Source organism: Hyperoodon ampullatus (assembly GCF_949752795.1).
Source record: "Hyperoodon ampullatus genome assembly, chromosome: 3".
Classification (NCBI taxonomy): Eukaryota; Metazoa; Chordata; class Mammalia; order Artiodactyla; family Ziphiidae; genus Hyperoodon; species Hyperoodon ampullatus.
The window spans coordinates 70,788,551-70,809,355 of record NC_136916.1 but is presented as its reverse complement, the minus strand read 5'-3'; the positions used below and the strand labels follow the sequence as shown (position 1 = coordinate 70,809,355).

The following is a 20,805-nucleotide window of genomic DNA, read 5'->3' as shown; positions in this document are numbered from 1 at the left end:
ATAGAGATCTGTTACATTTTCCCTATTATTCTCTTATTTTTCCAAATCTTTCTGAGTAAGATATGTTACTTGGAGATATTATTTTATAAAAAGAACATGTGTACCTTCTTATATATAAGAATATATGCATTTCATTTCATATGTTAGCTATATATTCTTATACAATCAAGATTATACATAACTTGTAATTATAAAATGACATGTGTATATATGAGGTGAAGGTCTGTTTACAGCTTCTAGTAAAATCAAGGTGCCTTACATAGTCAAGCACTAAAAGGACACTTGGCAGGTCACTGGGTCAGACTGACCCTTCAGCCCCTGTGTTCTTCCCAGGAGAAGGACATAACGCCCGACCCGAAGCTGCTGGAGAAGGTGAGCGAGTGTGACAGGTGCCTGGCCTTTGCAAGGCACCAGGAGCACCCACTGGCCTACCTCTCGCCTGAGCTGTCTGACATTTTCGACTTCTTCATTGCACTCACCATCTGCAACACAGTGGTGGTCACGTCCCCGGATCAGCCGCGACAAAAGGCAAGTTCTGGAGCATCGTACTGTGAGCCCGCAGAGCCCCTGCCCCTAGGTGTGGCCCCACCGGTGTCAGTCTTCCTGAGAGGGAGCACGCTTCCCTGTCTTGCAGGAGCCCGGTCGCTCAGCACCACTCTCAGGTTTCAGGGGGTGCACTGGGGGCTTCAGACAGGGCAGACCAGCTCAGTAGCTCTGCGGTGACATCCTCAGACTGCAGTGGGCAGGTGCCAGGATTGTAGCGAAGAGGGAGAGGGCAGCCAGCCAGAGACAGCTCCTGAGCCCAGGATGAGAGGGGCACAGACCATACAGGCGTGGCCCAAGGTGGGCAGTGGCAGGAGGGTGGCTGCCCTCCATGCCGACCAGAGCCTCAGGGTCCTAGATTCTTACATGAGAGGAGACAGGATGGGCTGGGGCCCAGATTCTGGGAGGAGCTGCCTGGACTTGCATCCTGACGACACTATAAGCTGGTCCCCTCCTGTGTCTTTGGCACCCTGTCTGGGATGTGGGGGCGGTGGTGGGATTTAGGGAAAGGTCTCAGAGTAGAGTTTGGCACATAGTAAATGTATTTGATGTTAATAAAGGCCTTTAACATTGGCATTCAGGAAGTGGTTGAGAATCAGTGGGAAGTTACGTTGGGCGGTAGAAACATAGCAACACCCAAGTTGGGTTTTGTTTGGGTTAACATCAAGTTTCTTTCCAAAGAGAGTAAGGTTTTATATGTGAAAGGAACCTGTATAACTGAAGCGCTCCTCCGGGTGGACCAGGTGGTGTTACAGGGGGTGGAGTGCACCTAAGCATGGCTGTGCGTCATGCAGCTAGGCAACTGTAAATGGACACAAATGAAGGTGTTCTAGGGCTGATGCACACTGTAGGCCTGTCCCCTGACCCCCCACTCTCCCAGACCCCTTCCCCTCCTCCTGGGCCCTTCCGGCAGGTTCTGCTGGTGAAGCCATTGGTGTGATGGAGGGTGAACAAGGGGCCCCTGCCCTCTCTGCGGCATCAGCGTATCTGGCAGCAGTGTGACCCCCCTGTGCTCTTGCTCATACCCCACCGGCCTTTGGAGGCCCCAGTGGGCCTGGCGGATCCCAGGTGGACGGGCTCTGCCACTCAGAGACTACAGACTTGTGCCATCAGCCCTGGATGGAGGCTGCTTCCTTTTGCACAGGCTTTTGCTTCCTCGGCATCCCTCGTCTGGCCTCTGGGTTCTTCCTCCACCCTGTTCAGTCCCTCTGGAATACTTCCCTGAAGAGGCCTCTGGTTTCTAGGTTAGACCCTACCTGACTGACCTAGGCATTGTTGCAATTACTGAGTAAGTGAGAGAGACCCCGACATGACTGAGGTGTGTGCCCGTGGTCACACATGGAGTGAGTTCCATGTAGGGAGCAGAATCCTCAGACTGCACATGAACGTGTCTCTGGATGCATTTCTGTGCCCACGTATGGGTGGGTGCCACCTTTAAGGGCGTTTGGAGCTAGCAGGAGCTCTGGCATGGCTGCCCCAATCTCCCACTTGGATATGTAGCAATATTTAAAGTCAGTAGAAGACCAAAGAAAAAGCACCTTTATCAAAATTGGTCCTATGTGCCTTGTTTTACCAAATGCCTGACTTTTCTGGAGGCTCTTACTATAATTCACAACTTCAGACCCATGGGCAAAATTGCAAAGATTAAGGGGTAACTGTAATTCAATGGTTTGATTGTTTCAACATTTGCTCTAAATCCATTATCTAGCAGAAAATTAAAATAGGTATATTGTATCAGCATTAGCATACAGCACTCATTTAAATAAAGTGTTGCTTTGTTGCTCCATATTGAGCTTTTTGAAACTTTAACAATTGTATACATGTCGTTTTGTTGTTTTCAGTCCTCGTTAGAAAATATACAATTTATTGTGATTTTTTTAAACATTTGTTTAAGGATTTGGGGCCTGAATTTGCCTATGTATTTCATTTGTTTAGAAAGATTCTTTGGGTTTGGGAAATTTTGTGTAAATTTAAGTTTTTTATGGACATAATTCAAAGGAATGTATAAACTGGTCTTTTGTTACATGGTTTTTTTAATTGAAAAAAAAAAAAAAGCCAGGGTTCCTGCCAGGCAGTGGCAGGCCCACTCCTGGGAAGTTTCTGTAAAGCCACGGGCGACTGCAGTGAGGGGACAGTCCCAAAGCCTTGGGAACCACAGGCCACCCAATGCCCTGAGTCCATCCCGGGCCTTGGTCGTTGCTACCCTACAGTCACATCCTGAAAGAGTGAATATGGCAGAACCTGTGTTGAGGTGAAGAGGAAGAGGCCAAGGGATAGTCTCAAGGAAGAAATGCTGACTCTGGTTGCAATTTTCAGTGGGAAATGGGAAATCCGTATTCAGGCCCCCCTGGGGAAGTGGAGGGCGGCCCTAAGGGAGTCAGGGTGAGGCCTCTTGGGAGACACCTAACCTGTCTTCCGACTACTTCCCTGGCAGGTGAGGGTGCGCTTCGAGCTGAAGTCCCCAGTGAAGACGATAGAAGATTTCCTCCGGAGGTTCACGCCCAGCCGCCTGGCCTTGGGCTGCAGCAGCATTGGGAGCGTGGCCACCAACAAGTCGGCGCACAAGTCCAGCCTCTTGTCCACGCTGGCCAACGACGGCACGCTGTTCCGGCTGGAGGAGAGGCTGGGCCCACCGGCCCCAGGCCTCGCCAGCAACGGCTACAGCAGCGGGGCGGACGGCTGGGCACCTGAGTGCTCAGCGCAGGAGCCTGAGCCCGAGCGGGAGCTGCGCTACGAGGCCGAGAGCCCCGACGAGGCAGCTCTTGTCTACGCCGCCCGCGCCTACAGCTTCGCGCTCGTGGACCGACTGCACGACCAGGTGTCGGTAGAGCTGCCCCACCTGGGCAGGCTCACCTTCGAGCTCCTGCACACGCTGGGCTTCGACTCCATCCGCAAGAGGATGTCGGTGGTGATCCGGCACCCACTCACGGACGAGATCAACGTCTACACCAAGGGGGCCGACTCGGTGGTCATGGACCTCCTGCTTCCCTGCTCCACAGGTACCCTGTTCCCCTCCACTAGCAGCTCCCCGCTGCAGGGAGCAGTCCTGAGAAACCAGCGCCTCCCTCCAGCGGAGCTTTGCCTCGCGGAGCTTTGCCTCTCTGGGTGGCCTTTTCCTCCTCTGAAGGGTTTGGACTAGAATTGGGGGGAGGGCCCAGTGGATGGAGGGCTTCAGTGCCTGAACCCACCTCAGAAGAATGGGGTTGGGGATTAATGGGGGTGAGGCCTAGCATCAGGTTTAAATCTGGGCAATGCAGGTTAAGAGCTTTTAGATTAGAAGTCCCAGAAGGTTCCTTTCTGCCCTGTGATTGCTTGGACCTTGGGCACCTGTGAGGCCCAAGCCATGGTTTTTAGCCCATTTGTGGAGTGTTCTCAGGGCCCAGGTAGTGGGGGCTGCTGGCCTCTGGCCGTCTTACAGCCAAGAACCTCCATCTTGGTCTCTTTTGCACTTGACTTCCATGTAACTTTCGGGTTGAAAAAGAGGGGTTCATATACCACTGCTGTAGAGAGTGAAACTTTGTTTAGCAGAAGGGCTTGTACCTCTTTCCAGATACAAATGCTTCTGGGACTTGGAAGGGGGAGGGCCTGGGTCCCCACTAGTAAACCTAGTCACCCCTCCCTCTGTGCCCAGAGGACAAAAAGAGGTCACATCTGACCTTCAGTGGGGAGAAGCGGGGTGGATGGCAGATGGGAGAGGGACCACTGCCTTACCCCCACAGCCTCCCTCTCTCCTATATCCTGGAAACAGCTCTGGGTACCACCTGTGGGAAACCCTTATGCTGGATATGCTCTTCTGGGGCTCTGGAACGGAGCTAGGGGTTACCACTTTGCTTCCCACGGTCCTCTCGCCATGATCTCAGTGCCTCAGAACAGTACTCCAGCTCCAGTTAAGGGAAAGTGCACTGGTGGATCTCTGCAGACGAATCCGTTTTCCTGTCACACAGCTATCGCCTCCCAAAGGCAGCTGAGTGAATTGCAAATGCGTCTTTGAAAGCAGTTTGCATGGCCTTTCTTGAGGGTGACCTATTCCCGTGTGTTGGTTCTAGGGTGGACGTAGAATCCAATTTACAGGCTGATTTTGCATTCCAAGAGCCTCCTTCATTCTGAAATTTGATTTTGCATCCACGCAAAAGAAAAACAGATTGGTATGGCAATTATCTGAGCAGATTTTATTCTACTGCAAAAATATCACCTTTGTCCTATTCCACAGCCTTGTACTAAAGATAGTTTAATGGACCACTGTGTTTCAGACTTTACTACATACAGTGGGTCATGGATAAGGTGAAAAGACTGGACCAGCTCTAGCAAGCAAGGGTGGGATGGGATGGCAGGAGAGACTTACTCCCACCCCAGAGAGAGGGCAGGGAGCCTGCTGAGCTGTGCAAGGGACACAAGAGCAACCGAGAAGGCTGCAGCAGTGGCCACGCTTGTACTTGGCTGGCAGTGCACTTTTAAAAATGAGTAGAAAGCCTCAAATTTCTAGACAAAGCACAAACAAACAAAACTTCTATCACTCAGAGTCAGCTTCAAGGTCAAGGGGTGAAGGGAGCCCTTGTGCAAGCTGGGGAGCTTCCCAGACCCCTCCACCTGGTCCTGGGAGGAATTAACTACAGATGAGAAAGAACAAAGCCATGGAACAGACAGGTTCAAAGCACAACATTGCCCAAACCGTGACATTGAAGGGGGCACCTTAAAAATAAGCAGTTTGTGTAGATCTCCGCCTTGCTCTGGGAATTTCCAAGCAGTGTGCACTTCAAATAAGTTTGAATCGGTCAGAGCTACATGTAGACACCAGGCAATTTAAGATTCAGGCTGTTCAGAGCCCCCAGTGGTTTCCCAAGAAAGGGGATGGCTCTGGGGTAATCTTGAAGTTCTCCACCAGTGACACCGTGACATTGTACATGAATCATTCAACTTTCACTTTGGAGGTGGGGTGGGCAGGGTATGGAGCAGAGCAGGCTTGCAGGTGGCCAAGCTGCTCTACCTGTGTGCAGGCAGTAAAGTGAGGAGGGCACATGAGTGTCCAACGTCTTTCTTCAACGAGTTCACAACACTTTTACCAAAAAGGGCACGAGAAGGCTAAGCTGATGGTGGATGGGGAATGTGTTGTATTTTTAGGACGTGGCTGTGTCTTCCCTGCCCTGCCACTAGGTTGTATGGGATCAAGTAGAAAGCAGGGACCCTACCCCACCCATTACCTTACAGACCTCGGTTCAAATCCCAAGTCTACATTTATGGGCTGGGGTCACCCTGGACAAGTCACTCCTCCTGTGCCTCAGTTTCCCATCTGTACAAAGGAAATCAGGCTTCTGACCTCACAAGAAGCTCCTGTCCAAGCTCCTAGCAGTGCTTGGTGTGTTATAGGAATAAAGCATAAGCTGGGTCCCTTTCCCTTCTCTCTGGTTTCTTTTCCTTAAGATTCACTTGCCTGAGGTTCAGTCCAGTGCCACTCTGTGTGGATTCCCTTCCTTCCTTCCTTCCTTCCTTCCTTCCTTCCTTCCTTCCTTCCTTCCTTCATTGGGTCTTCGTTGCTGTGCGCGGGCTTTCCCTAGTTGTGGTGAGCAGGGTCTACTCTTCGTTGTGGTGTGCAGGCCTCTCATTGCGGTGGCTTCTCCCATTGTGGAGCACGGACTCCAGGCACACAACCTTCAGTAGTTGTGGCACATGGGCTCAGTAGTTGTGGCTCGTGGGCTCCAGAGTGCAGGTTCAGTAGTTGTGGTGCACGGGCTTAGTTGCTCCGCGTCATGTGGGATTCTCCCAGACCAGGGCTCGAACCTGTGTCCCCTGCACTGGCATGTGGATTCTGAACCACTGCGCCACAAGGGAAGTCCCTGTGTGGTCTTTAAGACACAAAAGTTGTGATGGCTCCACCCTCCTCCAAGGGCAAGGATAGAGGGGGAGGGATGGGCAAGATGTGGCGGTCACGGCTTCTCTCCTTGCTGGGCTGGGTGGGCTCCGTCCCGCACAGAAAACGTCAGTGTGGTCTGTGACCGCACCCTTGTCCAGGGCACCCTGGGTCCCCAGTGGCCCACCCTGCCTTCTCTCACTCATTAGTTTTGTTTGGACCAGTAGTGTGGTTAAGGGCAGCATCACAGCCCCTGCATCCTGCTCCTGCCCTGGAATGCAACCTTCCCCTCCCCCTCTGGACAACTCAAGTACTTTATTAGTGTTAATTCCAGAGTTCCTCAGCTAAACATGTCTTTGCTCAAAGAACAGTCAGAATCTGGAATAATGTTATCACAATACCAGGAGTAAATGGTAGTCAAAATTAAGATGACTTTCAGTGTCATCTTTTCAGGAAATTTAAATTCCTGAAGCACAATAATCTAGGGCAGTGTTTCCCAACTCTCCCTCTCTTTTTTTCATTATTGCCCCCTTAAGGAGTCTTTTCAGATATTTTTTTTCTAATGGCCCTTCCATGACATTTCAATGCCACAGATATGCTGTATATTTGTTTATGTACTGTACATGTATCTGTGCTTTAGGCACAATAAGATTTTTTGCCTCCGAGGGACCAATCTTCGGTCTGTTGGGGGCACTGTCTTCTCCATGAAGAGCACAGATCTAGAAGATTAAGAGTGTTTTGTGTGTCAAGGAGCTGACCTGGTTAGTAGACAGCCTTCCCCAGACCAGGGGCCTCACCACTGGAAAGTAGGGTTGCCAGATTTAGCAAAGAAAATATATTGAATGTCTAGTTAAAATTTAATCTCAGATAAACGACAAATAATGTTTTTAGTAAAAGTATGTCCTGTGTGCTATTAGGGCATCTTATCTTCTTTTTTTTTTTTTTTGGAAGGTGTAAATTATTTCTCACCTTTATTCTTTTTTAAAAAATTTATTTTATTGATGTATAGTTGACTTACAATGTTGTGTTAATTTCTGATGCACAGCAAAGTGCTTGTTATAGTTCCCTGTGCTATACAGTAGGACCTTGTTATTTATCCATTCTATATATCTTTGCATCTGCTAGTCCCAAAATACCCAATCCATACCTCCTCTACCCCTCACCTCCTGGGCAACCACAAATCTGTTCTCTCTCTGTGAGTCTCTTTCTGTTTCATGGATAAGTTCACTTGTGCCATATTTTAGTTTCCATATATGTGATACCATATGGTATTTGTCTTTCTCTGTCCAACTTATTTCACTTAGTACGATAATCTCTAGGTTCGTTCATGTTGCTGCAAATGGCATTATTTCTTTTTTATGGCTGAATAGTATTCCATTGTGTACATATGTACCACAGCTTCTTCATCCATTCCTCTGTCGATAGACACTTAGGTTGCTTCCATATCTTGGCTATTGTGAATAGTGCTACAGTGAACACTGGGGTGCATGTATCTTTTCGAATTACAGTTTTCTCTGGATATTTGGGCATCTTATATTCTGTCTGGCAACATTACTGGTGTAGGAGGATAGAAACTGCACTTTCTATTAAGTATGACTTTTCCTAAACGGGACGTTTATGTGCCTCCATTTACACCCACCTCCTGGACAAAAAGATGCCAGATCACTCTTAATGAGGTTTTGTTTATGTGAGATTCTCATTTCAACAAGGGATATTAGAAATAGTCAAAAATATTATGAGATTCTGTTTAAGATGACATCTAACTTTTGCTTTAAGTTTTATATTGAACATGTATACTATTGACAAGTAACGAAGCAAGAGGTGGGCTAAATCTACTGGTGCAGATGTTTTCTGGGCGCCCTTTCTGGAGGCTGTTGGAGTAAATCACAGTGATGTGACAGGGCGCCTGTGACATTCCTGCTTAATGAATTGCAACAAAATTCCTGCTAGCATTCCAATTGCAGCCAGCTACAGTGAGGCAGAATGGGGAGGGCCACGTCATCCTCACTGGCTCTGAAACACATTCACTCCTAACATACTTTTATCACATGAAAACTAAAGTGCCTTCCGCCTTCTCACTCACAATTATTGACCCAAGAACACAGTGGAGTTAAGAAGGTGTGTGTCACTTTGCCATGGATTCCACAGTGGTGAGGCTCAGAGTCAGCACTTCTGCAGTCTGGTAATAAACAGCAAGTCTGTTCCACATCTGGGTCTACAGAAAACAGAAAAGGGTGGATGTTTGGAAAAATCTTACTAGCTGATAGCTAATTTCTTAGTTGTTTTGTGTGTGTGTGTGCGCACGCGTGTGTGTGTGTGTGTTTAAAAAAAAAACAGTATAAATTTACCATCTTAACCAGTTTTAAGTGTACAGTTCAGTAGTGTTGAGTATATTCACATTGGTGTGAAGCAGATCTCCAGAAATTTTCATCTTGCAAAACTGAAGCTCTGTACAACTCCTTTCTCCTCTCCCCCCAGCTCCTGGCAGCCATCATCCTACTTTCTGGCTCTCTGAGTGTGATTACTTTAGAGACCTGAAAATGTGGCTGTTTTCTCTCCCTGGGTGAGAAGAGTACCCAGCTAGAACCTCTGATGGCGCTGAGCTCTCAGCTGCGGAAACTGCATATATGCAGACTCATTTCAATGGGCCAGGTGTCCTGGGAGTCCAGGCCATTTCACTGGGCTCTGTTGTTCTCACTCATCTTTGTTTCTGCTCTTATTCCAACTTAGATGACGCCAGAGGAAGGCATCAAAAGAAGATCCGGAGCAAGACTCAGAACTACCTCAACCTGTACGCGGTGGAGGGCCTGCGCACCTTGTGCATCGCCAAGAGGGTGAGTAGGCGTGGCTTCGCGGAAGGGGCGGGGCCGGCCACGGGGCTCGGCCTGGGCGCTCATCAGCGGTTCTCACCCAGGTTCTGAGTAAGGAAGAGTATGCCTGTTGGCTGCAGAGCCACTTGGAAGCGGAATCCGCCCTGGACAACCGCGAGGAGCTCCTGTTTCAGTCTGCCATTCGCCTGGAGAGGAATCTGCATCTGTTGGGTAATTACGCTCTCCAGCGGGCGGGTGCTGCGGAGCCGGGTGGAGTTTGCAGCATCCTGGATGGAGAGGTGCCCTGGCTCTAGTCAGTGGCAGCTCTGCACACGCTAGGCTTGATTAAGGACCCCTCTGGCCTGACGCTAGCGCGGCCCCCAGGCAAGGCTGTGCTCGATTGAACGTTCTCCCCGTGGCTCGTTTCTGGGGCATTCTATGTGCCACCCTGCCAGGCACCACAACAGCGCCCCGACTTGCTTCCCCTGAAACCCTGCTTTCCCACCAAAAATAGAGATGAGGAGCAAGGCTTCTTAACAACTGATGTGTTAAAGTATCCCCCAGTCCCAGGAAACAAACAGAAACCGTTGGACTTGACAGGGCTGCATTTTACATCTAGTAAATATTTCACAGATTTGATTTGGGTGAAAAAAAAGGGGACTCATTTTTACCAAATTATGCCCGTATTTGCTACTGAGTTGATGTTAGTATTTTGAAAAGTATTTATTTATTATTTAAAATATTTATTAATGTATGTATTAAATTAGCTGGATCTTTGTGTACATGCTCTCTGTGCTCTCACCAGGAGCTGGTTGTGGCAGTGCTGTGTATACACACTCCCCATCTCATGGTGCTGGTGGTCAGATAATGATACTCTTGGGGCATGAAGATATGGGGGTTCATCTTTCAACAAGAAAGGCCGTAATTCATTTGGCCCCCTTCCTAGGCAGAGGCGTTGGTATATCTCTGTATCTACATACTTATATCTAATAGAATAGCTAGCTATTCAGATATTTAAGAGCACTACATATACATACTTTATGCAATATTCTATTTCGCCTACGGTGTCCTATACGAGGCCATGCACTATTCAAAAAAGCCCGAAGATCCAGAGGCCCAGAGGCATCCTGAGCGGTACTCAGGAGGTGAATTAAATGAAACACTTGGAAAATGTCTGTGCCTCCTCTAGATTGCCAGGTTTTGATTTCCTGAACTAGGACTGTTCACATCTGGAACGTGCTTCTCCCAAAGACACTGTTGATAGACCCGTGGGATGGGAGGGGGTCCGCTGATTATCATGGCCCCCCTCTCTGCAGGGTGTTCTCCCCTGGGACAGCTCTCCTCCCACCAAGTTCTAAAGTCTTGAATGGAGTGAAATCCGCCTCCCGGTACCTTCTTCCAGGGGGCACTGGTCCTACCCTCTAGAGCAATGCAGATAAAATCTCTTCCCTTTTCCACAGGATGAGACCTTAACTTTGAGAACACAGCTATGAGTCCCTGAGCTGTCCCTCCTCTGCCTGTCTTTGCAGATACTCCTTTCTTTCCTTCTTTCAGAGTCTTGGAGCCCTGGCTCAGTTGTCCAGTCCTGGCTCTGCCGCTTACTGGCCTTGTGAGCCTGGGCACTTGCATCCCAGTTTCCTTATCTGCCAAGTGGAGGTAATAGTTCTGTGAGGGTGAGCAGAGGGGATGCAGCAAAGCACTGAGCAAGGTGCAGGCACTGGGTCCAGCCCCACGTAGCTGCACGGTGAAGGTGATGAAGCTCGTGTTACTGCTTCCGTACCTGTGTGGCCTGGCTGGCATCTTCTGCACAGACTCTCTGCTGATTGGGACCACAGAAATGGCAAACACACTAATCAGCCTTCCTCCTGCAAGCCAGTTCTTAAACATGTACCATCCCCTACAACCTGGAATGTTTATGGTTCAAATGATGAAGCCAAGCTGGAGAGCGGGAGAACCCCCACCTCAGTGCTCACCACTGCTTCATCCATGGGCACCGTGCTCCAGCTCCTCTGATTTGTATTTGAGAAATGTGAAGTCAACTTTTATATGTTTAATATCCCATACCAAATACCCCCTTTTAAACCTTTTCATTTAGGTTCTTACATTAAGTAACATCAGAGAGCCACAGGGCAAGGATTGTCCTTCCCACTGTGTTCTTGAAATTTTCTTTTCCATAATGTTCTGGCCAAGAACCTAAATTCAAAAGACAACATTCTGCTCACTCTCCCCAGCGTTCTTGCTGGTTTCTCCAAATGTCATCTGAAACTTTCCAGTTGGTGAGATTTTTCCCCTCCTTTGAAAGCTACCTTACATCTGAGTGCAGTGAAGTAAGGTGGCACTAGCTTGAACTCCATTAACTACCCTGGTTATGATACTCAAAATGCCAGGTTCTCCCAAGGATCAGGTTGTAAAGAAGGTGACATTTATTCAAAGTCACATAAATTATATTACAAACAAGCTACCTTGGAGAGCTGAAAGGAGATACTAGGCTTCCAGATCATTTTAAAAGGACTGTTCCTCAGATTGCCTCTTTATTCTCAGCCATAGTTCATGCTGAGACAGACATGCTTTCCATAACTATATTTCTAAGTTCATTAATATCCTGTGTTTGATTCAAACATGTGCGTTATATAGGTGAGGGGCAGTCAAGTGACTCAATTAGGAGCCCATTACTTTGGCCAATAAGCTCCTGAAATAAAGAGGGTATGTTTTCAAGGTGTTAGGTTTTCCCTGAAAAGAGGCAGACTTCCTCTGGATGGGAATTTATCTGTGAGGTCTTCCTTGCTTTCTTTCTTGGTGGATACTTGCCAAGGAGCCCTGGCTGAGTGGCCAGAGTACAAGGATGGGAGATAGAAGGCTTTCTGCAGAAAATCCCCATCTAGTGAAGTGGTTGAGTTGTACACAAAGAACTGCATTATAGGAAGTGCTATCCTAGAGCAGACATGCAGCTCAGAGGTTTGGATCAGAGACATACCGTAAGGGGAATGCTGGCCCTTCCCTGGCTAACTCACTTCCCTACCCTGCTTTGCACACCTGTGTTGTGGGGATCATTGTAGTTCTTACATCTTAGGGAAACTGTGAAAACTTTCTCTGGTATATAGGAATCCATCAAGGTTAGCCATGGTTATGATTATTCCACAATCATTATTAAGTATGAATAAGACACTATGAACATGCAGAGGTGGCAAGATCATCCCTTCCTCTTTCCCCCACATCAGGGGATATATTCTAGCAGAAGTGACACTTAGGATGCACTGAGAGATGTCAACTGTTGGATGGTGAAGATAAGGAGCCAGAGATGCACACTCTATTCTAATGCTAAAGCCACGGAGCTGGGGAAGGGGAGAGGGGCCAGGAGGGTGGTCAGGGTCATGCTCACCATGAGTAAGCAGCATAAAGTGGTTCCATTCCTAAGCAGACCTTGAACCCCACACCCCTGCCTGCTCCTTCCTGGGAGGACTTAATGGTTCAGAGCAGAGGAAATCTTGGGTGCAATGTCCCCTCCTCCTTTCCAGGTCCTTCCCAAGTTACCACTTAGCCTTCTGGTACATTCATCAAGTGTGGGGTAGACCCAGGTCCAACACCCCACACAGGCTGCATGAGATGGAAGAGAGAAGACAACCACTTGCCCCTGAGGGGGGCTTCTGGGGAGTTAGTGACACTGTTTCCTGAGCTCAGGGCTGACAACACAGCTGTGTGATTTGTGAAAGTATATCAAAGCGTATACTTAAGAAATGTGCACTTTTTGTACTTGTGTTCTACCTTGACTCCTTCCTCCCCGCACCTGCCATCTTACCCATTCAAGGCAGAGAAAAGGAAATGGCGTCTATCTTAGTCATTTCAGGCTACTTGAACAAAACTTCCATAGACAACGTGGCTTAAACATCAGACATTTACTTCTCAACATTTCTGGAAGCTGGAAGTCTCAGGTCAAAGTGCTGGCCAGTTTGGTTCCTGATAAGGGCTGTCTTCCTGGTTTGCAGACGGCTGCCTTCCTTCTGCATCCTCGCACAGTGGATAGAAGTCATCTCCCTTGTGTCTTTTGCTGTGAGGACACAAATCCCATTCATGAGGGCTCCACCCTCATGACCTAATCACCTCTCAAAGGCCCCACCTCCTAATGCCATTACGTTGGTGATTAGGGCATCAACCTATGAATTTTTAGGGGGGACACAAACATTCAGTCTATGACAGCATCCCAGCACAGGGAGCGGCATGCATAAAAGAGAAAGACAAGGCTGACAAGGAGGCCTCAGGCAATGCTGCACTTCTAGAAGGAAGGTGAGACCATCTCACCAAGTTGGAAATGGAGGGGAAAACAGGCTGGCCTAGAGGACACTTTTCTGCATTGGGTAGTATATTTTTCCCAATATACTGAGACCTGCATGGGAAAATCTGCCCCTTAATCATTATTTTTGTGGAAAAAACATTCAGGATAATGTTGCTTTCAAGAAATAGTGGGCCTTTGTGGTCTGTTTCGACAGCTAGTGGTAAGCATTGTTGAGAGCAAGCACTGTGGGTGTCATTCACCAGAAGCTTTCTGTGGGATGGATAAGTTTTTGTTTGTTTGTTTGTTTTTTTGCAGTACACGGGCCTCTCCCGTTGCGGAGCACAGGCTCCGGATGCGCAGGTTCAGCGGCCATGGCTCACGGGCCCAGCCGCTCCACGGCATGTGGGATCTTCCCGGGTCGGGGCACGAACCCATGTCCCCTGCATTGGCAGGCAGACTCTCAACCACTGCACCACCAGGGAAGCCCTAGGATGCATAAGTTTTAAAACTTTCATCCGTCAGAATATGGTCACTCCCACCATCTCCCCACAAGCTTCGTTTCCAAGCTATCTGTAAAGTTAAAAGTTGTCTGCATGTTAGAAAGCATTGGAGGTGCTCTGTTGTACGTCCAGAGAATTACGTTCAGTGCCTCCCAGGTATTCCTACTGTGTGGAATTGACAGCTAGTGAAGGTGCCCCCATGTCCTGAATGAGGAATCACCCGGGTGCTTCCAGATAATATGGACCACAGCAGGGCCCAATCTGCAGGGTGGGGCCAGCATCTCTGCTGTGTTGGAGTGAGGCATTCATGCCGGTCAGGGTCGGGGCCCATGAGCAGGGGGCTTACCCACACTGTTGTACCTTTGACCAGGTGCCACTGGGATTGAAGACCGCCTGCAGGACGGAGTCCCTGAAACCATTGCTAAATTGCGTCAAGCAGGCCTGCAGATTTGGGTTCTCACCGGTGACAAACAGGAAACAGCCATTAACATCGCTTACGCCTGCAAACTGCTGGACCACGACGAGGAAGTCATCACCCTGAACGCCGAATCCCAGGTGGGTGGATGTTGGGGAGACCCGCTCTGCCTGGGCCGCCTCACATCCCACCAGCCCCAGAGCAGAGCAGGAAAGAACGCCTTCCATTTCTGGCAGCCGCTGCGAGGCGGGCCTTTGCCCTCTGCTCTGTTTGCACCTGTGTTGTGTTTCTGGCACTCAGAACGTGCTTGTCATAGTCTTGGAAGATGTGGGATTTGCTGGGATTTCTTAGGAACGCACGTCTGGGCTTTATAATGCAAAGTTCAACCTGCTTTTTCCTGAGATACTTTCCAGCCAGCAGTATCAGAGAGTGTTTTTCATGAGGTCACATGGAGCCAGGGCAGTGGTCCATTCTACGTTGGTGTCCTCAGGATGGCATGTGTTGTCTCACGGATGCCCCAGTGGCATGTGGTTTTCATTTGTCACATCTATTGACTGAAATCCCCAAGTGTGGAGGGTGGATCTCTTCCCATAGGCCCTGGCCGGGGCTCTGATTCCTCAAGTGACTGACTCTCCCTTGGAACATCTCCTCCAGCAGATGACAAAGTCTAACTTTTATGGATCATGCTGTAGGTGTCACACTTAAGATGTGCCTAATCACAAGGATTTCTCCTTTATTTTCTTCTAAAACTTTTATAGTTTAGCATCTCAGCTTTAAACACAATCTTTTTTGTGTAGAATTTTGTCTAAGGTGTGAGGTTTACATCAAACTGCATTTTTCTGCATTATTCAGGCACCGTTTGTGGACAGTCTTTCTTCCACTAAATTGTCTTTACACCTTTGTTGAAAATCAATTGGTCCTATTTGTGTGGGTCTATTTCTAGACTTTCTATTCTGTTCCATTGATGTGTGTGTCTGTCCCTTCACCAATACCATGCTGTCCTGTGGGTTTTTAAATGTCTTAAAATAGGCAGTGTTTTGTTTAATTTCCAAGTGTTTGGAGTTTTCCTATTTTCTTTCTGTTACTGATTTCTATTTGAAACCTATTGATTTCTATCCATTATTGTCATAGAATATGCTTTTTATGATTTTAATTCTTTCATATTAATTTTTTTAATGACCCAGGGTATGGTCTGTCTTGGTGAATGTTCACATGCATATGAAAAGAATGTGTGTTCTGCCATGTTGTTGGCTGGTATATCAATTAGATCCAGTTGAGAGATGGTATGGTTCAATTTTTCTATAATAGGGGTCAGCAAACTGTGGCATACGGGTCAAATCCAACCTACCACCTGCTTCTGTAGAGTTTTTTTTGAACACAGCCTTCCCCATGTTTTTATATACAATCTTTGGCTGTTTTCATGCTATAATGGCAGTTTTGAGTAGTTGCCACAGAGACTGAATGATATGAAAAGGCTGAAATAATTTACTCTGGCCCCAGATAGCTACTCCAGCTATTTTGATTTCTGTTTGCATGGCATAACCTTGTTTGATCCTTTAGTTTTTAATCTACCTGTAGCATTACATTTGAAATGAGGTGAGGTTTTTTGTTTGTTTATGGTTTTTTGGTAGATAGGTCATGTTTTCATATATTCAGACAGTCCCTTTTAATTGGTATGCTTAGGTCATTTACATTTATGATAATTATCAATATGTTTGGATTCAAGTCTACTATTTTACCTTTTGTTTTCTTATTATTCTCTGTTTTTTGTTCTTCCATTCCTTTTTCTACCTTCTTTTGGGTTATTTGAACATTTTTTAGTATTTCATTTTAATTTGTCTCTTATGTTTCAACATCACTTAGCTTTTTTAGTGTATTTTCTAGGATTACACTATGCATACTTAAGTTGTCACAGTCTACTTAGAATCAGTGGGATGAAGAAATCTTACCACTCCACGTGCCCTTTACTCTTCCCCCTAACATTGAAGGTGTCATATATTACAACTGCATAAATTGAAATCCTCATCAGATATTATATTTTTTGCTTTCAATCTAAAAGCATATTTTAAAGAAATCAAGAGGAAAAGAATGGTCCATTATATTTAGTTAAAATAAATTATATTTACATAAATTAAATTATATTTACAATTTCTGTTGCTCTTCTTCCATTTCTGTTGTTTCGGGTTTCCTTGTGGCACAATTTCCCTTCTCTAGGAAGAACTTCCTTTATCTATTTTTTAGAGTAGGTCCACTGGTGGCAAATGCTCTTGCTTTTCTTCATCAGAGAATGTCTTTATTTTACTGTGGTACCTAGTGAGAAATCAACAGTCATTTGAATCATTATTACCCCATAGCTAATGAATCATTTATATCTGGCTGCTTTCCAATGTTTTTCTTTGTCTATAATTTTAAGTAGTTTCATTACGATGTGTTTGGGCATGGATTTCTTTTGATTTATAATCTGGGACTTGCTAAGATTCTTTAATCTGTGGGGTTATGTCTTTCACCAGATTTGGTAAGTTTTCAGCCATTATTTCATCAAATACTTTTTCTGCACTGCACTTTCTCCTCTTCTTCTGTAAGACTTATGACATGACTATTGGGTCTTTTGTTATTTTCTCAAGGGTCCCACAGGTGCTCTTCAGTTTTCAATTTTTTTTTCTCTCGTTCAAATTGGATAATTTCTCTTGATCTGTCTTTGAGGTCACTGACTTTTTCTTCTGTTGTCTCCATTCTGCTATTGAGTCCATTTAGTGGTTTTTTAAAAATAAACTTTTTATATAGAATGGTTTTAGATTTACAAAAAAATTGTGAAGATAGTACTGTTTCACCTGTACATAATTTTGCCTATTATTAACATCTTTACAATTTTTAATATGGTATTGATATACAGTTACTTACTAAAATCTGTGCTATATTCAGATTGCCTTAATTTTTACCTAATGTCCTTTTTGTTTTCCAGAATCTCATTGAGGACCCACATTACATTTTCTTTAAATTAATTTATTTATTTGGCTGCATTGGGTCTTAGTTGCAGCACATGGGATCTTCGTTGTGGCATGTGGAATCTTTCGTTGCGGCACACGGGCTCTTCATTGCAGCACACAGGCTTCTCTCTGGTTGTGGTGCTCAGGCTCTAGAGTGTGCGGGCTCAGTAGTTGCGGCACACAGGCTCTCTAGTTGTGGCGCGTGGGCTCTAGAGCGCACAGGCTCAGTAGTTGTGGTGCACGGGCTTAGTTGCCCCGCAGCATGTGGGATGTTAGTTCTCTGACCAGGGATCGAACCCACGTCCCCTGCATTGGAAGGAGGATTCTTAACCACTGGACCACCATCAGGGTAGTCCCCAGGATCCACATTACATTTAGTCGTCATGTCTCCTTAGGCTCTTACTGGCTATAACAGTTTCTCAAACTTTCTTCATTTTTGATGACCTTGACAGTTTTGAGGATAGATACATTCAGGTGTTTCGTAGAATATCTTTATATGGGAATTTGTCTGGTATCTTTCTCATGATTAAAGTTATGAGTTTTGGGGAAGAAGACCACAGACAAAGGGCCATTTTCATCATTTCATCACATCATATCAAGAGTACATTCTATCAACATGACGTATCACTGTGGATGTTAATTTTGTCAGGTTTCTCCCCCATAAACTAATTCTCAAACTGTCCTCTCTGGAAGGAAGTCACTGTGCACAGCTCACACTTAGAGAGTGTGGGGGTTATAATCCCCCTCCTTGAGCACAGAGAAATTATGTAAATTATTTATGTAATCCAATGATGGACACATAAGTGGAATCCAGTGAGCTTTTCATTTTCGTTAATGTGTTTTGGGTGTTCTAAAATTTTTATTTGATTCCTCTTTATATCTTCTGTTTTTTGCTGAGACTTCCTTTCTATTCATTTCTAGAATTTTTTCTTACTTCTTGGAACACTTTTATAATGGCTGCTTCAGAGTCGTTGTCAGGTAATTCCAGTTTGTATGTCATCTTGACATTGGCTTCTGTTGATTGTCTTTTACCACAGGCACTGAGAATTTCCTAGCTCTTTATATGCTGATAAATTTGGAGTTATGTTGTGGGTATTTTGAATGGCACTCTGGTCATTTTAAATTTGGAGAATGTGAATTTTTTTAAGGCAGGATATCAGTCCTCTTGGGTGCAGGCTGCAGGCTCTGAACAGCCTTGGGGTGTTGATTTCAATGTCAGTTTTGTTTGGCCTTTGCCAAGCTGTTAGAATCTGTCTCACATTTTTGCCAAGCTCCCCCCTCCTGACAATTTTTCCAGTACTTTCTGACTCTCTGGGACTCCCTCTGGCATGAAAGCTGGGATTTGAGTTACCTTGATCTGCTTTGTACTTCTGCACCGACTTCCAGGGCCAAGTGGTGGCAGGACAGACAGAAAGGAGGGCAGCCGTTGCCTTGCTGTCCTGGGGCCAAGCTGCTCTGATAGGAAGGAAGGAGCACCTCCCTCAGAGTCCCCAGCGACAGATGGCTGTGCTACCACTGTTGTTCCTACTGCTGCCCACAGAGCAGAATTGCCTGGGGCTGGGTTCAAGAGAATAGAGGAAAAAATAAATAAAAATGGGGTTTCCTCCATTTTCTCTAAGCATTGGAAGTTCTCTTTTCCACTCCTCAAGCCAGAAGTAGAGGGCTTCTAGAGCTGGAGCTTTCTCTGTCCCTGCCTTGGTGTCCACCTCCAGCTTCCGTGACACCTGGGTCCAGGTGAGGGCCTGCCAGAGTGACAGTGGAAACCTTGCGGTTCAGTGTGTTTAGAATGCCAGTCTTCTTCCCCAGCCTGACAGCTGCTGTTTACTCTGAGTACTCAACGTGGCTCTATAAATCTGTCCAGGTGCCACAGCTGCACCTGTAGGGCGTGCTTGCTCCATCCTACCTTGTCAGTGCCTTGTGCTAGGACCAGGGCATCCACGGTATTCCTGCAGTGAGGTCCTGCATTCTCTGCAAGGCCTTCCCAGTCACCACCACTCCCAGCCCTGCCTGGAAGCAAGTCTCCCCCTCCCTGTATCCAGGGACATTTTGCACATGCTGGTCAGTGACTTGCTGTGGTCATGGGGGGTGGGGTGTGTGTCCGGCTGCCTGCCCATCACTCAAGGCCAACAGCTGTGTCTTCTTGGTCTTCTTTTCTCCAGTCTCACTAACTTTCCTCGATATAAAAGGTCCTCAGTTAAGTGCTCGTCAGACACACCTGGATTCCCACAGTGCATTGTAGGAAGCTGCTTACTAACCTGTGGGCTCACTGTCCTTCCCTGGAGGACCAGGAACCACTTGAGTTCCCTGGAGTATGTTCGTTCTTGGAAACACTTTTCCCTCCTATGCCTCTGTCCCCTGACCTTGCAGGTTCCCCAGGAAATTTCCCTATTTCTGGAACTCAGATACAGCTTTGGAAGGACACTGCCAATTCAAAGCCTCAGTAATTAGGCTTTTTTTTAAACTTCATTTTCCTGAGCTTAGGGAGACACTGATTACTCTTCTTTTGGAGCTAATCACAACAGAAGCGTTTGTTGGTACCTCACTAGGAAACAAGAAGGGCTGAGTAAGGGCCTCTGAGGACCATGGGGTAGTGTCTGGAAAGCTCCCATAGCCTAACTAGCCAGCAGCTCAGCCAGTCTGGCCAGGCCTCCCAAAGTGAAAATGCTTTGTCCTAACCTCTACACAGTATAATGGAATCAAGTAGAGTCTTTTAGGAACCCTAAACCAACTCAAATCCTTTCATGTTGAAAGTCATCCACTTCTACTGACTTCCCAGGCTCAGGAGGGCCACCTCCTGGGCAGAGCCTGCAGCCTGGGTCCCTGGAGATTCTCAGATGTGTTGTGCGGGTAGCCTGGTCTGTGATGCAGCCGAGTGACCTGCACCATCCTCTCGTGTCCATTTCAGGAGGCGTGCGCAGCCCTGCTGGACCAGTGCCTACGCTATGTGCAGTCCAGGAGCCCCCACAGTGCCGCCGACAAGACCGCTGGTGGCGTGAGCGTGGGCTTCTCCCCACTCTGCCCGCCCTCTGCAGCTGCCATCTCTGGTCCCAGCCCCAGCCTTGTGATCGATGGGAGAAGTCTGGCCTATGCCCTCGAGGAAAACCTGGAGGACAAATTCCTCTTCCTTGCTAAGCAGTGCCGGTCTGTCCTTTGCTGTCGCTCGACTCCCCTACAGAAGAGCATGGTGGTGAAGCTGGTCAGGAGCAAGCTCAAGGCCATGACTCTGGCCATAGGCAAGTATCCAGGCCGAACAGCCCCCACCTCTGCAGCTGCTTCCTGTCAAAGCATCTTGAATTCCCTGCCCCTTCTACGCTATGCCATAGGATGGGAAAACGCTTCCTTGCTCTTTTTTCTGTTTATAAAATCACACCTGGTACGATGAAACAGGCAGCCTGTTCCAAATATAAAGCTTGGATTTGAAAGCCACAAAATGTA

The 20,805-nt window shown here is 47.0% G+C and overlaps 1 protein-coding gene across 1 annotated transcript in view; it reads left to right on the top strand.

The window, feature by feature from the left end:
• ATP10A (ATPase phospholipid transporting 10A (putative)) overlaps positions 1–20,805 on the top strand; it is a gene marked incomplete at both ends in the record, with an annotated part of 181,504 nt that overhangs the window by 146,848 nt on the left and 13,851 nt on the right. The window contains 7 exons of the mRNA XM_079699094.1: positions 334–528; positions 1,424–1,477; positions 2,978–3,542; positions 9,119–9,222; positions 9,303–9,429; positions 14,339–14,523; positions 20,276–20,603. Of these exons, the coding sequence (XP_079555220.1) occupies positions 334–528; positions 1,424–1,477; positions 2,978–3,542; positions 9,119–9,222; positions 9,303–9,429; positions 14,339–14,523; positions 20,276–20,603 (1,558 nt within the window). The remainder of the gene's footprint in view (positions 1–333; positions 529–1,423; positions 1,478–2,977; positions 3,543–9,118; positions 9,223–9,302; positions 9,430–14,338; positions 14,524–20,275; positions 20,604–20,805) is intronic.